Source organism: Sinocyclocheilus grahami, unplaced genomic scaffold (assembly GCF_001515645.1).
Source record: "Sinocyclocheilus grahami isolate Dianchi unplaced genomic scaffold, SAMN03320097.WGS_v1.1 scaffold149.1, whole genome shotgun sequence".
In the NCBI taxonomy this organism is placed as follows: Eukaryota; Metazoa; Chordata; class Actinopteri; order Cypriniformes; family Cyprinidae; genus Sinocyclocheilus; species Sinocyclocheilus grahami.
This window is the reverse complement of record NW_015505328.1, coordinates 2,633,870-2,651,078: the sequence shown is the minus strand read 5'-3', so window position 1 is coordinate 2,651,078 and position 17,209 is coordinate 2,633,870. Positions and strand designations below refer to the sequence as shown.

General features: G+C 37.3%; 1 protein-coding gene across 1 annotated transcript in view; it reads left to right on the top strand.

Moving 5' to 3' along the window:
* The window catches only part of smarcc1b (SWI/SNF related BAF chromatin remodeling complex subunit C1b), a 22,102-nt gene extending 5,133 nt beyond the window's left edge, over nt 1–16,969 (top strand). Inside the window, exons 2-27 of the mRNA XM_016281420.1 lie at nt 538–623; nt 5,493–5,574; nt 5,664–5,753; nt 6,138–6,207; nt 6,309–6,378; nt 6,489–6,564; nt 6,735–6,857; nt 6,980–7,059; nt 7,231–7,352; nt 7,444–7,503; nt 7,593–7,627; nt 7,935–8,047; nt 8,219–8,290; nt 8,375–8,488; nt 8,578–8,731; nt 8,971–9,081; nt 9,227–9,286; nt 9,786–10,044; nt 10,125–10,277; nt 14,483–14,532; nt 14,649–14,742; nt 15,583–15,716; nt 15,827–15,961; nt 16,285–16,444; nt 16,534–16,605; nt 16,702–16,969. Of these exons, the coding sequence (XP_016136906.1) occupies nt 538–623; nt 5,493–5,574; nt 5,664–5,753; nt 6,138–6,207; nt 6,309–6,378; nt 6,489–6,564; nt 6,735–6,857; nt 6,980–7,059; nt 7,231–7,352; nt 7,444–7,503; nt 7,593–7,627; nt 7,935–8,047; nt 8,219–8,290; nt 8,375–8,488; nt 8,578–8,731; nt 8,971–9,081; nt 9,227–9,286; nt 9,786–10,044; nt 10,125–10,277; nt 14,483–14,532; nt 14,649–14,742; nt 15,583–15,716; nt 15,827–15,961; nt 16,285–16,444; nt 16,534–16,605; nt 16,702–16,739 (2,613 nt within the window). The 3' untranslated portion in view covers nt 16,740–16,969. The remainder of the gene's footprint in view (nt 1–537; nt 624–5,492; nt 5,575–5,663; nt 5,754–6,137; nt 6,208–6,308; nt 6,379–6,488; nt 6,565–6,734; nt 6,858–6,979; nt 7,060–7,230; nt 7,353–7,443; nt 7,504–7,592; nt 7,628–7,934; nt 8,048–8,218; nt 8,291–8,374; nt 8,489–8,577; nt 8,732–8,970; nt 9,082–9,226; nt 9,287–9,785; nt 10,045–10,124; nt 10,278–14,482; nt 14,533–14,648; nt 14,743–15,582; nt 15,717–15,826; nt 15,962–16,284; nt 16,445–16,533; nt 16,606–16,701) is intronic.
* The last annotated feature ends 240 nt before the right edge of the window (nt 16,970–17,209 follow it).

Sequence of the window (17,209 nt, the reverse complement as noted above, 5' to 3'; positions counted from 1 at the left end):
ATCAGGCTCTCAAAAAGTATATAACAATTTGGATATAGATTTATCGGCCAACGTATCGGTTATCGGCTTTCAAAAATAAAGAATAATCCGTTATCGGTATCGGCCAAAATTTTCATATCGGTGCATCCCTAGTGAAAACCATTCAATAGTACCAGTATTGTATATAGCCAAATCTGTTGTATTGAAAGCTATTAAACACTCAAAGGGTATAGGCCTCTTTGCAATTTGTTGTGCAATTTAAAAAAATCCCTCTTACCCTCTTAAGTATGTACAGACTGATGCTCCCTCCAGCAAGTCTCTGTCTGGGCTGGTCATCCAACTGCTGGGAAAATTCACTTTTCCACTTCTTTCTCTGGCAAACCATGCGTAATCACCTCTATTCTTGTAGATTTAAGTACATATCTTTCCATTTCTTGCCTTTTTGATGGAGTCAAGGAGATCGTTATCACCACAACACTCAGATCAGTCATAGCATGAAACCTAGTTTTGCAGAGTTATGAGTGATCAATTGTTTGATCCTTGTTTCTTTGTCCACAGGCAAAGTGTTTTCAGGATCTAAGGCCAGGCGGTGCTCTCTGCCACATTCTGGGATCATTGTACAAGTTCAAGACAGAACAAGGATGGTTAGTATTAATGCTAAATAATGCTGCATGCCTTTTTTTTTTTTTACCTATCATTAATTGGTTGTGTAAGTTTTGAGTTTATGTCTATCAAATTTATATATACGTTACCATTCAAAGTTTGGGGTCGTTAAGGCTGCATTTACACTAGCACAAAAAATCAGATTTTTTGCTAACATCTGACACAGATCAGAATTTGTTGCATATGTGTAAGCACAAAAATCCACATGAGATCTACTTTTTTCGCATCTGATATGGGCCACTTCCAAATAGGGTTGTAACGGTATGAAATAGGGCTGCACGATTAATTGAATATGATTGTCATGCGCATTTTGTTAGTAAAGCCGGTTCTGTAAATCATCATCACGTGCTTTCAGATGGAGCAGCATTTACTACACAGAGCCGTAGTTCACTGACAAGTTACGCCAAAGAAATCGCAGGCGATTTTATTGCGCGATTATGAAATCGAAGAAATAGTTTGCGATTAGGGATGCGCTGATCTGATATTCATATCTGGTATCGGCTCTGATAGTGCCATTTTTCTCGGATCGGGTATCGGTCCGAGAGGGCCGATCCAAATCCGAGATTTTAAATTTTTCCCCCCTATTGTGCGAATTATTCTGTGTTACTTCTGAAGCCATACGATAGCTTAATGTGAGCTACATATGAATATTTAAGTCCTTACATTAAAGTTCACACAAACTCTTTTCTCCGCTGTGGCTGTCAGTCATTCGTTTAGCCTTTAAAGTTTAAACCCTGGTCGCGTTCGGTTACAGCAGTCAGCTCAGTAAAGCTCTCTTCAAGATCATTCTCTGTTCCCATTATACTTGATTTGTAAATACATGTCTATGATTTTGCAAAAAGGACTTTATCTCTTGCCGGAGTTTAATGTTGTTTTGCTACTTGCTACCGGGTGTCTGTGAGAATAAAACACAGGCATAGAAAAGACTATAAATAGTTTTTAACGTGCACAGTAACTGAAATGAAACTAGGCTGCTTATGTTGAAGTGTTTGGGATGTGGCTTTTAATGATGAGACCTTTTTTGTAATCAGGCTCTCAAAAAGTATATAACAATTTGGATATAGATTTATCGGCGAACATATCGGTTATCGGCTTTCAAAAATAAAGAATAATCCGTTATCGGTATCGGCCAAAATTTTCATATCGGTGCATCCCTAATTTATTGTTTATTTTTCTTTATAACGAAGTAGTCTGTATCTAGTAGATTGTGAAAGAATGATTATCAGTTCCACACACAGAGATATATAAATTCTACATTTATTTAAATGGGGGAAAAAAACTTCACTGGTATCGGCCAATACTGAACCCTAGGTATCGGAATCGGTATCAAAGGCGTAAAAGGCGGATCGGAGCATCCCTATTTGCGATAATGACAGCTGTTTGCATAGCTTCTCAGTGAACTATGGCTCTGTGTAGTAAATGCTGCTCCATCTGAAAGCACGTGAAAATACCACATTTAATAACATGTTTTTACTCCAAACTCAATAGGTTTACTGACTCATAACGTCAGTCGAGTGTTTGAAATAAATCCTTCTGTGAGATGATGTGGCTTCTTACACAGAATAAGGCACGCAACATATTTCATAGTATTTAAGCAGTGATAAAGGCATTGCATTATAAATATACTTTATTTGAATGAAAATTATAATAATAACTCAGATAAACCATATATTGTCATAATTGTGTGTTTATTAGTCACGTTGAATCAATAAAAGCAGTTAAATCTTCTGTTTATCCAGCTACCGCTATAGGCATTTCCTGGGTTTCTTCTGCGAGGCGTATTTGGAGTTTCAGCACCAGAGCGCCCTCTGGCCTTTGGATGGAGATTTACTGCTGATCACAGAACCGTGCTTCACTGAACGATACGCATGACAATCGCAGCTTCTGTCGAATCGCGCTTTCGATTCCATTTCGATTTATCGTGCAGCCCTAGTATGAGATTTTCACGGTATGATAATCAGCTCAGAAAATTTCACGGTTTCACGGTTATTACGGTATATATTAAACAACAATTCTTATCAGTAACAATTAGGGGTGAGCGATATAGCCTCAAAATTATATCACGATATTTCAAGAATATTTGCGATAATGATATTTATGACGATATAGGAAAAAAAAAGCATGGAACAACGTTTTATTGGTGGTTGCAGCTGGCAGGCAGCAGCATTTATTACTGCAAACAAAATGAAGGGCATTTTCCATCCTTTTCCAATGAGCTACTGTCATCAATGACAGACTACCTCATTTGAAGTGTAAATCTATTGTCATAAGGTGGCAGGAGCAGCTGTGTGTTCGACAGTGTGAGCAGACCGATCAGTGTATGACGTCAAAATACCGTGAGAGTGACCCCTTATTTACACTGCACGCATTTGCGACGCATTACGGCTTGGACGCGTCTCTCTAGTCAATGCTTGTTTACACCAGTGGCGCCGTGGCATGTTTCAGAAGCAGCTCCGCGCCGCTTCGCTAAAGATATGCGCCTCACCTATCTTTGAAGGTAAGAATGTGTGCTCGAATATGCTCTAGAGCCGCTCTCACAATACTTTGATGTCATACACCGATCAGTCTGCGCAGTGCTGCTTCAAGTCGAACACACCTATTGGGTTTGTAGTGTTGTTGTTGTGTGTGCTAGGGAACGTATATCCGCCATACGTCATCGTGTCACTATATCATTGATATCGCGATATGACACTTTCTTTATCCTGTAAAAATTCATACCTGTATTATCGTGGACGGTATGATATGGCACACCCCTAGTAACAATGACTCTTAAAAGAACAAGAACAAGTTATTTGCATGAACAAATCCTTTATTACAACAAACTTCTGGAAAACGTCTCTCTTCTGGAAAAAAATTAAAATAAATAAAAACAATTAAAAAAATAATAAAGTTGTATACCTTATGTATATCACACTTTAGCATTTTAATTACTGTTTTAAAATGTTATCAAATTAAAATTTACAACTTTTATTTTTGGCAAAGTTAAAACATGGACAAATATGATATTCCTTGAATACAATGTTTAAATAAATTATTTTATTACAAAGAATATTATTAATGTTGTTATTGTAACTTTGAAGTACATTGTACAATGCTAATATATTTCTGTCATAATTTCAAATTAAATCGAACGCTTATTTTGACTGGTTGTAGTGGACCTTTTGAGTTTGAGTGTATTTGACAATGGTTTTTCTCAAATAAAACTAGGAAATGTTTGTTTTCTCTCAGAGCAGGGGCCTGTACCATGATGGTAGATGAACAAATTCAGAGTTAAGGCCCGTTCACACCAAGGACGATAACTATAAAGATAATGATAAAGATATAGTTCTAAAAATAGTTCTCAATATTAAAGAATAGCAGAGTCCACACCACAACTATAACGATAAAGACAAAGAGAAACGATATCATTGTAATCACTTTCAAAATGATTTTTCTCCAGCTGATGAACGATAAAAAATTGACAGCCAATCAGAATCCATCCTGCTGTAACGAGCTCGAGAATTTAAAGCGGCAGACGAGCGTGCGCTTAGAATAAACAGACCATATCGTTCACTGGTGTGGACACTAATATCGTTATCTTTATAGTTATTGTTCTTGGTGTAAACGGGGCTTTACAGGATTAGTTTCGAGTTGACAAAACCAAACCACTCCAATCCAATGTTGGTACCATGGTGCTGATCATCAACTTTCTTTGTCAACTCAGGCTTTGATCCTGAGTTTGTGGAGCGCGTGCACATGAATGTGTGACATCACTGGCGAACAGCCGATCATGAGCTTTGGTTAAAGGTTTTGCCATTAACTAGTGACCTTTAATTTGGAGCAAGAGAAACTGGGGGAGTGACTTTTTTTGTGTCAGACATATGTCACTTCTCACATCTGGTCCAATTTCATTTTGAGATCTTTAAATCAGAACGTAACCTGCCTTGGAGCAGGTTAGCCGTGGAGTGTAAGTTACTAAGGCAATGAACACCGCTAAAAGCCAAGCCACTTTCATGGTACCTAAAACCCAGAATTGGTGCAAACTAAACTGAAACTTACCTGGCTAGCCAGCTAATCCGGCTTCATGGTACAGGCCCCAGCTCTGCTGATGTTCGTGTTTATGTAACTTAGATGCTGAAAACACCATTTATGTATGCTTACTTCAGTATGCAGTAGATAAAGCAGCGCCACTCAGAGACATGCAGAAACAAGCAGATTATTTATATAGCAGTCTCTTTGCTCTTTAATATTCACAGACACACATCATATCTACTTTTGACTTCTCCATCCATCAGATTGCGCGTTTTACGTGACATCCTCGTTATACTGTAAATTCCATGTTCACAACTGCACTGGGATTCTCTCTGCTTCACGGAAATCATACAGCCTTAACTTATAACTTGTTATTAATGCGACACCTTCATCTGCACGGAAGGATGGTGTCCGCGAATATGAGCGAAGATGTTAGATGTATTGCCTGCTTTTGCAGCCACATATTATCAACATATAATCAACACATATCAATGTAGAAAAGAGATTTGCTGTTTAATATTTTTGTGGAAATGAAATAGATGAATAGGAAGTTCTAAAGACCAGCTAAGCTTTTGTAACATTGTAAGTCTCTTTACTGCCATTTTTGATCAATTTAATGCATCCTTGCTGAATAAAAAACCTTACTGACCTCAAACTTTTAAACGGTAGTGTATATATGAATTATTTTAAATACAATATAATTATATTAAAGTTGCTTATACCGTGATGTAAGATTTTGGATTCACTTACAGTAAATGTAAACGATAATTCGTTAGAGTAAAATTGAGTGATGTCAAACTTATCTCATCGACTCTGTGATCTTTTATTTTTTATTAAAGGAGGCGCTTTGATCTTCAGAACCCATCCAGAATGGATCGCAATGTGGAGATGTTCATATCTGTGGAGAAAACTCTGACACAGGTATTTGTGCTTGGATCTTTTGTAAAGACAAAGATCTTCAGCATGTGTATGAGTGGTGCAGTATCTGACCTGTTTTTTGTTTGTGCTAGAATAACTTAAGCAGACCTGTGGTGTACCTGTCTCCTGCTCTTGAGCAGAAGCAAGCTCTTAAACTCAAAGACATTGTTGTGCGACACCAGGTCAGTGCCAAAGAAATGGGGAAATATATCCAATACACACTAGACACTTCAAATGGGCATTTAGAGGAATTTTGTAGTCAAGAACTCAAGCACATTAAAAAGCTATTAAAATGTATCAAGTCTTTCTGAGCTAATTTCATCCAATGCTTTTTATTTGAGAATAAATAAGGAATATGCATTAATAAAAACACAATTAAAACATTTGAAAACCCCTTTCCTCCATATTTATTGTGAAAACCTGTTAATAATCGGTCTTTCTGTAAAGTAAAATTAATTAGTGAAAAAACAGTGTTTTCTCTCTAAACTAGTTGATTACTTGTCTACATACCTATATATGCATTATCGATTAGTGTATATACACAACTTTTTTGCTTGCATTTTCAGGGCACAGTGACAGAGGAGAAGTCACAAGCCTCCCACCAAATATACCCATCCCCCTCCACAGCAGATGAAGGTGTGCTTTAATTTTGTGTATCTTTTCAGTCCACTCCTTTTGTATATTTGTGGAAATGTTCACATCTGTGTGTTTAATGTTTACTGTTTGGTCTTTTCCAGAAGAGTGGTTTAGACCAGTCATGCGATTGGATCGGCAAGTGATGGTGCATTGGGGCATGTGTCCAGACAGGTAGAGACTACATCACACCTACATTTGCACATGTGCTCTAAATGTTTGGATTAGTAAATGCTACATTTTGCTCTGTATACAGTTTATGCTTTTATATTTGATTTCTTCAGTTATGACTTGCTTATATCAGCAAGTGATGTAGATGGAGAAGTAGAGGAACCTCCCAACCCAGACAGGTGCTGGAAGGTGAAAAAATCCTTTTAGTATTAATACCCTGAGTTCCCCACACAAATCTTTGCATGCTGTTTTGTCTGTTGTGTTGGGTTCCAATGATTTTAAATATTAAATATTGAGATGGGCTTTTATTTGAAGTGATGATACAGTAAGAATATCTACTTAAATGTTTCTTTTCTCAGGTTCATGCTAAATGGGTTCTTGACACAGACACATATAATGAGTGGATGAATGAGGAAGATTATGAGATTGACGAGAATGGGAATAGTATGTGTTTCAGGCGGCGTATCTACCAAAGCACAGAGGTATGTTTATCTAATTTCATGCATTTTTAAAAATCAGTTTATAAAAATTGGTTTGTAGTTGCTGTTGGTATGGAGGTTTGGTTTTATTTTTAATTATTTGTTTTTTTTCTTTCTTTCACAAGGAACAGAAACCTGGAAAGAAGCGGCGACGCTCCCCGTCTCCGCCTTCTTCTGAGTCTAAGAAGAAAGGAGGAAAGAAAAGGTTAAATCTACTTTTTTGGTCACTGTTATGTGACATTTTTTTGTTACCAGTGCAGGAAATGTTAATGTTGGAAATCACTGTAGCTTTTTTCTCTTAAAAATCTGACACAATTTCTCTGACAAAATTGCATTTGCTTCTTATTAACATATTTAATTTTGTATAATCCAATAGCTCAGGTGTGTATAAGAGGCGTGGTCAACCAGAGGAAGCGGAGCCAGAGGAGGACCTCACTAAAGATATGGAAGATCCCACACCTGTCCCTAACATGGAGGAGGTCATTCTGCCTAAAAATGGTAAGTTTTTTTTTTTTTTCTTCTGTGTTAAGTGCTTCTGTTAATGTTGGGCGTGTTACACATTATTTCACGTTATTATCATTGACTACAGTGAACCTGAAAAAAGACAGTGAAAACACTCCAGTCAAAGGAGGCATTATGGCTGATTTAGGTAAGTTTGTTTGTGGAATTTACTATTCAGTGAATCATGATCTATTTGTATTTCAGTAATAACCTTGAATATCTATGTGTTTCTCTCAGATGACCAGGAAGAAGACCTGCTTTCTGGTGTCAGAGTAAGTCAGTCTAGCTAAACAAAATTGTATGTTTTACATCCCATAAAATGTAGACCCAAGTGCATGACCAAAACCTTCCTAGAATGCCTTCAGAAAAGAGCAAAAGGACAGAATACTGCAACATTGCTCTAAAAAAAGTTTTAACCCTTTCTGCCATGAGTTAGTCTGTCATGATTTCTTCTGTCCAATTTATACAAAATCTACATCCAGAACCCAGTTATAGTCAAGTCCTAGTTTAAAGGAACTCTAGCTCACAATATCTACCATGCTCTTTAAATATTTAAGTTCTGACCTATTGTGTGTGTAGGATGAGGAGGAGCAGAGGGAGTTCGGTCGTGGGATGGAGGGGGAGGAGAGTGCCACAGAGCAAACGCATCACATCATTGTGCCCACCTATGCCTCCTGGTTCGACTACAACTGGTGAGGGTTTAACTGTACAAGTGTCCAGATTATGCCAACTCACATTCTCAGTTTTGCGGTACATAGATGTCAGAATTGAGGCATAGTGCTCTGAACATAAGCAGGCATTTACTATTCTTACTCATAATTTTTTATGAAGAGTTATAGTGCTTTTTTATTTTTGCGCATTAGTATTCATCAGATAGAGAGACGAGCTCTGCCTGAGTTCTTCAATGGGAAAAATAAGTCCAAAACACCAGAAATGTAAGTCCGTGTTTATGCAAATACTATTTGTATCAGATTCATCATCCTGAACTCTACATAAACATGTTCATATCTTGTTTGTAGATATCTTGCATACCGCAACTTCATGATTGATACATACCGGCTAAACCCTCAGGAGTATTTGACCTCAGCCTCCTGTAGACGAAACCTGACAGGAGATGTGTGTGCGCTTATAAGGTGTGTATATTCACTTGTACCCACTTAATTTGACACCGGGTCATAAATAATTTGTAATTCATTTATAAACCGGCTTGTGTGCATTGTAGGGTTCATTCATTTTTGGAGCAGTGGGGGTTGATCAACTACCAGGTTGATGCAGAAAGTCGACCCCTCCCCATGGGCCCGCCCCCAACACCACACTTTAATGTTCTTACAGACACACCGTCTGGACTCGTCCCACTACAGCACAGACCCTTACAGGTAATTCAGAAGTACTTTGACATTACATTGCCAAACACCAAATCTGTGCTTTAAATTCAAGCTGTTCATGTCACAAGACTGGGCCTTTTCTCTTTTATTTCTTGCCTACTTCCTGTGTCAAATAAAGGCACGTGAAATATTGATTTGAGTTGAAAACAATCAGTTGCCTGGAAAAATTCCAGATTTCAGCGATCATTATAAATTATTTAAAGTCGATGTTTTTTTGTGTGTGTTCGAAGGTTTCCGCTTCTCAGCATATGTTGCATTTCCCAGAAAAATTTAAAGAAAAGCCGTCTGACCTGCAGAACTTTGGCCTGCGGACTGATATTTATGCTAAGAAACATCCAAAGGTAAAAACCACAAACAGTGTTTGAAACAATCATCATTTGAACAGTGTTTTACCAAAACATTTTAGAATCTATTTGTACATTGAGATTCAGCACCTTAAAACTGTGTACTTGCTTTGTCATTTTTTTTCTTTCTTTCATCTTTTAGAGTAAAGGTGCAAGTGCAGGGAGAGAATGGATAGAACAGGAAACACTCTTACTTTTGGAGGTAAGCCAGTCAAACAGTCATCAAGATTTTGAAAGCTTTAGTACTCAGGAGCCTTCAACAGTGGTACTGCAGGGGGTTGCCAGTTATTATTATATTTTTCTATTTATCTCAAGCAAACTGATGACGATTTTTTTGCCTCAAAATAAAAGTTAAGAATCCAGCTACATTTTTTTTACATTTCACTTTTTTTTTTAATTTTCTAGCCTACATTAAAATGTATTTTGTATTGTAATGTTTTGTAATTTTTAGATGAAAATATAAAAATAGAAAATGTATTGTAGAAAATGAAATGTATATGGTTCTGTACATATATCACAATAATGATTATATAATGATGTACATTTTATGCAATAATGATTTGAAATGGTTTAAAATGCAACACTTAATTTTATACAGTATGCAATATGGAGTACCTGCTCCATCTCTATCCCCAAGGGTTCTTGGCCTGAAAGTAGGTGTGATTATTTGTTTTTTTTGTGTTACATGTCTCTCTTTTCAGGCTTTGGAGATGTATAAAGATGATTGGAATAAGGTGTCCGAGCATGTGGGCAGTCGCACACAGGACGACTGTATTCTTCACTTCTTACGGTTGCCCATAGAGGACCCATACCTAGAAAACTCTGAAGCCTCAATGGGTCCTCTGGCCTATCAACCTGTCCCTTTCAGCCAGTCAGGGAATCCTGTAATGAGCACTGTTGCTTTTCTTGCATCTGTGGTTGACCCTCGAGTGGCCTCTGCAGCCGCCAAGGCAGCTTTAGGTAAGAGTTAGTGTGTGTGCTGATTTTAAGATTTGTGTAGTAAGAGAAAATATTTATGTAATGTTTGAACTGTCTTTCAGAGGAATTCTCAAGAGCAAGAGAAGAGGCCCCACCAGAGATATTCAGTGCCAGCTTTCACAAAACACAGCAACTCGGGCATAATTTAGATCCGGCCTTTACACTCCAAATGGGCAGCATTGCGGGACTTGATCCTGACCATTCAGAAAAGACTGGTACTCATCTCACTTTTTTGTATATGTGATTTTTTTTTTTAAGTGACTTATGTAGTCGCAAGATATATATATATATATATATATATAAAAATCTCTCCAGTTTAATTCAAATGCATGAATTTTAAATGCATGTTAAAGGGATAATTCACCCAAAAATGAAATTTGTCAATAATTACTAGGGTTGGGTATCGTAAGAAATTTTACAGTTCCGATTCCGGTTCCAGTTTTGCCTAACGATTCCCGGTTCTGATTCCGGTTCCATTTAAATTAACTGTTATTTTTTTACTATTTTACCTTCATTGAATGTAGTGTTGCTGTAAGGTAGTAAGTAATGTTGAGTAATGCTAGTCCATCAATCACATATGCTTCAAAGTTTGTTTTTTACACTATCAATAACATTTTGCTATTCAAGCATGAATAAGCTAGCTAGTTGGCCAAATAGTCCCTTGAGGGCCAAGCACTTGTTCATTTCCCTAAATTAATGAAATATTAACGGTTATATTTATAACCGTGTATACACACACTCCATAAAGCCCTTATTTTACAAATAATAATGCAGTCAGGAGATGGTGTGATGCAATGAGTGGTTTCCACATTTTTAAACATTTAAAATGCATGAAAATAAATATTTTCCTTCACTTTGTTTATCACTCTTGAAATGACCTGTACACTAAATAATCTAACCCTCATACTTGCATAACAATAGCAGTCTATTTATTTAGTGGTCCAAGTTGAAGTCCATATGTACACTACCGCTCAATTTTGAGATCAGTAAGACTTGTAATGTTTTTTAAAGTCTCTCATGCTCATCAAGGCTGCATTTATTTGATCAAAAATACAGAAAAAAACTGTAATCTTGCAAAATGTTATTACAATATAAAATAATGGTTTCTATTTTAATATACTTTAAAATATAATTTATTTCTGTGATGCAAAGCTGAATTTCCATCAGCCATTACTCCAGTATAAAGTGACACATGATCCTTAAGAAATCATTCTAATATGCTGATTTATTATCAGTGCTGGAAACTGTTGTGCTGCTTAATATTTTTTTGGAACATGTGATACTTTTTTCAAGATTCTTTGATGAATAAAAAGTTAAAAAGAAGAGCATTTTATTTAAAATAGAAATCTTTTCTAACAATATACACTATCGTTCAAAAGTTTGGGGTCAGTCAATTTTTATTCTTTCTTTTTTTGAAAGAAATTAAAACTTTTATTCAGCAAGGATGTGTTAAGTTGTTAAGAAGTGATAGCAAATATTTATATTCTTAGAAAAGATTTATATTTTGAATAAATGCTGTTCTTTTTAACTTTTTATTCATCAAAGAATCCTGAAAAAGTATCGCAGTTTCCAAAAAAAATATTTGGCAACTGTTGCCAACATTGATAATTCTAATAATAAATCAGTATATTAGAATGATTTCTGAAGGATCATGTGAGACTTTATACTGGAATAATGACTGATGGAAATTCAGCTTTGCATCACAGAAATAAATTATATTTTAAAGGGGTCATATGACGTTGCTAAAAAGAACATTGTTGTGTATTTGATGTTATGCAATGTGTTTATGCGGTTTAAGGTTGAAAAAACACATTATTTTCCACATAATATGCATTATTGTTGCTCCTCTATGCCCCGCCTTTCTGAAACGTGTTGATTTTTGCAAAGCTTATTGGTCTGAAAAGCGAGGTGTATGCTGATTGGCCAGCTATCCAGTGCGTTGTGATTGGCCGAACACCTCAAGCGTGTGATGGAAATGTTACGCCCCTTAACATACTGTGATGCCCTGTGTCCCGGCGCGACAAGACAAACAAGGCATTTGTTGCATCCAGTGGGGACATAATTACTGATTATACTGACTTATACTGTCTTTTTACGTGTTGCGTATCTGCAAAGTTGGAACTGCCCCACTTTATAGAAACAGACACCAGCATTGTAGGCTACTCTCACAGGAAACAGTCCTCATCCTCCGCAAAATGTGCAGTAGACAGCTGAATATTTGGGTTGAACTGTTCCGGAACAGTGTTGTAATCCATAAAATGTGCTGCACACATCTGAATATTTGGGTTGAAGTGTTCTGGAACAGTGTTGTAAATACAACTTAACCACTGATTTCAAGTTGTGTCCTCTTTTGGAAGACCAAACAAAGTAGTTCCGCTTTCACAACGAAACATACAGCGTCACACACGGCGGGCTAGAGTGAGCGGCGGCTGGAGGATTCAACGAAGGAGCGGCCGGCGGGCTTGCGGCAACCACATGTGACGACCCCGGGCTGGACTCCGCTTTGTCCACGGTGAAAGTCGATCCGGCGATCCACAGCGCGAAGTTGATGTATTTCCTCAGCGACCAGCACGGATCAGCTCTAGGCATGACGAAGCGAATATCGTCCTCATTTGGAAGACCAAACAAAGTAGTTTCGCTTTCACAACGAAACACACAGCGCCTTCACGACATGGCGGCAGCAACAATATTACAGCGAGAATAAAAGTTACACCTTCTTTCTTTGCGTGAACATTTGGGCGGTGTTATGCAAATCATCTCACATCGTGACGTAGACATGTGGGGGCGTGTTAGAACGAGCCGTTTTAGGTAGGCGTGGTTGACTCTTAACTTTTATAAAGAATATCTCTTTGGATTTGAGAGTTTAGTCTTTGCAACTTTACAGATCTTCTTTATGCACCAAAAGCTTGTAACACTCCAAAGAGAAAGGAAAAATTGAAATCGCATCATATGACCCCTTTAAATTATATTAAAATAGAAACCATTATTTTATATTGAAATAACATTTTGCAAGATTACTGGGGGTTTTTTTCTGTATTTTTGATCAAATAAATGCAGCCTTGATGAGCATAAGAAACTTCTTTTAAAAACATTAGAAGTCTTACTGATCCCAAACTTTTGAGTGGTAGTGTATATTAATGACAATATGGGACAAATATAATGTAATTTATTGGCGGCAGGAGCTGCGCGCTGCCAGTACGTGTACAGTCAGACAAAACAATGTGCACAGTTATCAAAGACGCAATGCGCGTACAGTCGTGGAAAACGATGTGTTCGGCAGTTAAAGACGCGATGCGTCTGTGGAGTGCGCATCATGGGAAACGATGTGCTCAGTAATTAAAGAGGCAGGGTGGCGTTTCTGTTATTTGGTTTGTGACATCCTTTATGGGAAACGCCGGTGCAAGGCTGCTCACAGCACTTGGTCACGCATCACATCAGAACCGTTTTCGGAATCGAAACGTATAAATTGCTCACGGTTCTGGTTCTTTTCAAGAAACTGAACTGGTTCTGAATAAGAACTGGTTCTCTGTTCCCAACCCTATTAATTACTCACCCTAATGTCGTTCCAAATCTGTAAGACCTCTTCAGAACACAAATTAAGATATTTTTGATGAAGTCCGAGTGCTTTCTGACCCTCCATAGACAGCAAGGGTACTACCATGATCAAGGCACAGAAACGCAGCAAAGTCGTCATTAAAATAGTCCATGTGACATCAGTGGTTCAACCTTAATCTCCACAACGGCAGCACCCCGGGCAAACGGGATGAGGAGAAGAATAGTTGAATAAAGTTGTTATTTGCACACAAATTACATAGTTTTTTTGGGGGGTTTTTTCCAATGAAATTAATACATTCAGCAAGTTGATTCAGCAAACACATTTATAATGTTACAAGAGATTTCTATTTCAAATAAATGCTGTTCTTTTGAATGTCCTACAGTATCAAGAATCCTGAAAAAAAAAAAATCACACTTTTCACAAACATATTAACCTGCAACGGTCGACCAAAATCAGCATATTAGAAGGATCATGTCAAATATATTAAAATAGATAATTTATTGTAAATTTTCATAATATTTCACAATATTCCTGTTTTTTGCTGTATTTTCAACCCAGTAAATGCAGCCTTGGTGAGCATGCAATAATTCTTTCATTAAAATACATTACATTAAAAAAGGCTTACTGACCCAAACTGTTGCTTAGTTGTGCATGTTAAAACCGTTTTAAGATTCATTAAAGAATAATTGGAATGGTCATACTTGAAACATCCAGAGGAGGGCAATAAGTGAAAGAAAATATTCATAATGTTGAATGTCATTTAATCAATGTCTTATATGGCCTTTGTACACCTAATATTATATATATTTATGAAAAATATTGGGATTATGATTAATACAAAGTTCTCTTTTCTTTTTTTTCTAGATGGGAGTGGTATAGAAATGATGAACACTGAATATGAGCAGCATGAAAAGGTATGAGAACCTTCTTCAGACACAAATAATCATCCGTTCTGATATTTTATGTTCTTCATTCACAAATCTTAACAAGGAAATTGTGATTGTCACCGAGTCTGTACTTTCTGTTGTAGCTTGAGGGTGACGGCATCTTGGGAGAGGGAGAGTGTGTGAAGAACGAGGAGAAAGAAGAGAGTGAAGGAGAGAGGGGAGAGGAGAGCACAGCAGGTCAGAGGATCACAGATGCTCTGCATATTAAATCTGCTGCATTGATTCACCTTGATTTAACAGTGCTGCTGTATTGTTAGTTGCAGTTGGTGTGACGGTTCAGGTACACCAAAGCTGTGGGCAAAATAGTATACTACAATACTATTCAGACTACGTCTGAAAATAATTTATGCATGATATGCACATTTTCTGTATGCATGTGATGCCCAGATTACCTAGCATTTCTCCATGCACCATGCTTTTAGCTTTTGTATAAAAACCTATATATGTAATTACAAAAAGTTGAACCCGTAGCACTTAGCTTTCACCAAACATGTTATAAGTGAACTATATCATTTATGACCGTGACTTTAGCAACAAAGTTTTGAAAGAAGTCTCTTATGCTCACCAAGACAGCATTTATTTAAGAAATATTTCAGTAAAACAGTAATATTGTGAAATATTATTACAATTTAAAACAGCTTTTCTATTTTAATATCTTTTTAAAACATAATGTATTCATGAGGTGGTAAAGCTGAATTTTCAGCAGCCATTACTCCAGCCTTCAGTGTCACATGATCCTTCAGAATTCTAATATTTGGATTTGCTGCTCAAGAAACATTTCATATTAACAGTGTTGAAAACAATAGTAATGCTATTTTTTTGTTGTTAAAACTGTGATACGTTTTTCAGGATAAGGTTATCATTTCTTTAAAAAAAAAATATTTACTGACCCCTAATCTTTTGAACAGTAGTTTATATGCTCATATAATCTTTGTTTCTCACAAAGTTTACTATTTTCTATACAACAAGTAAAAAAATAAGTTATGCAATCCCTACTGTATTTCTTCATCTATCCAGAGGAGAGTTTTGACATGGGCCTCACCCAAGGGGACGGGGAGGGGATGAAGAGAAGGGTGGCGCTTGTGGTGGTGGAGGGAAACATCGCCACAGCTGCTGCTGCAGCACTGGCCTCCGCAGCTACCAAAGCAAAGGTGGATGTCCAACCTACTTCCTTGCACCCGCTCCCATGACCATTAATAGTGACAAAAATAGTGATTCATCTGAACTCACTCTTCTCCTTCTTCCTCATATGTCCCTCTAGCACTTGGCTGCAGTAGAAGAGAGGAAAATCAAATCTCTGGTGGCTCTGCTGGTTGAGACTCAGATGAAAAAGTTGGAGATCAAACTGAGACACTTTGAAGAGCTGGAGACCATTATGGATCGAGAAAAAGAGGCTGTGAGTTAGTGCCTTGTTCAAACAAGGCCTGGCATCACTCCAAGAAACACACTAATTATTTTTCAGTGCAAGAGTGCTTTTCGACATGCATCTTAATTGCCATTTATTTATTTTTGGAAATTAATAGTTTTCGTAATCTCTTAAAGGGATAGTTCACCTAAAAGTGAAAGTGTTATCATTTACTCACCCTCATGTTGTTCCAAACCTCTATGGTTTCATTTTGTCTTTTTTATTTAAACCGAGAAAGATCTTGCTGACTGCTAACTGCATTTTTAATGTGAAGATTTCAGGTTTGAACTTCATTTGATATCTGTCTGTTGTAGCTGGAGCAGCAGAGACAGCAGTTATTGTCGGAGAGGCAGAACTTCCACCTGGAGCAGGTGAAATATGCCGAGATGAAGGCACGGCAGAACATGGAAGAGCAGCAACAAACAGGAGCTACACAGAGCAGCAGTAGTACAGCATACAACCCTCTTCACCATGGTACACTCTCCTATAAATCACAGTCAGCGCTTTTGTCTCATGCACACTCATTTTAGTCTTAATAACACTGGTCTTTGTGTCCTCCTCAGGTCGTTCGGTGGGCAGTGCTGGTACTGGACAGGTCATGGGTGCTCGGCACTCTGGAGCTCCCAATGGCATGTGTGAGTAACACATGCCTCAACTCAAATCCTGATCAACTCCAGCCCGGTGTTCAAAACCTTTTGAATCCGGCTGCTTTTAGTTTTTTTCCAACTCAGACCAAACTCCACAGGCCGATGGGGCTGCACCCATGTAACTTCTTCAATGCCTTAAGACCCAAACTCAGCAAGATGACATGAAGGACATGGTCACATCATTATCCACATTCACCTTTACAATAGCACTTCTGTGTATATTTAATATTTTTTCAGCATTGATGCTGGCATATAAGGGTCAGATTTGAGGCTTTTCGTTGCCATATCTGTCTGTACTTAATGTTTGTAGATCTGTTTTTGTATTGCCACAAATTACTAAAACATTTGTTTTAGTAAGAATAAATCTTTTATATGAAGTTATAACTTAGCTTATTCTCTGATGCATTTAATTTCATATTCGGGGTATTTCAGCGTCAACTGTTCTTAACTATGAAGAAAACTGTGCTGCGCCATTACTTGATCTGTTCCAGATGTATTTTTAACAGCTTTCATTTTTTCAGCATTGATGCTGGCATATAAGGGTCAGATTTGAGGCTTTTCGTTGCCATATCTGTCTGTACTTAATGTTTGT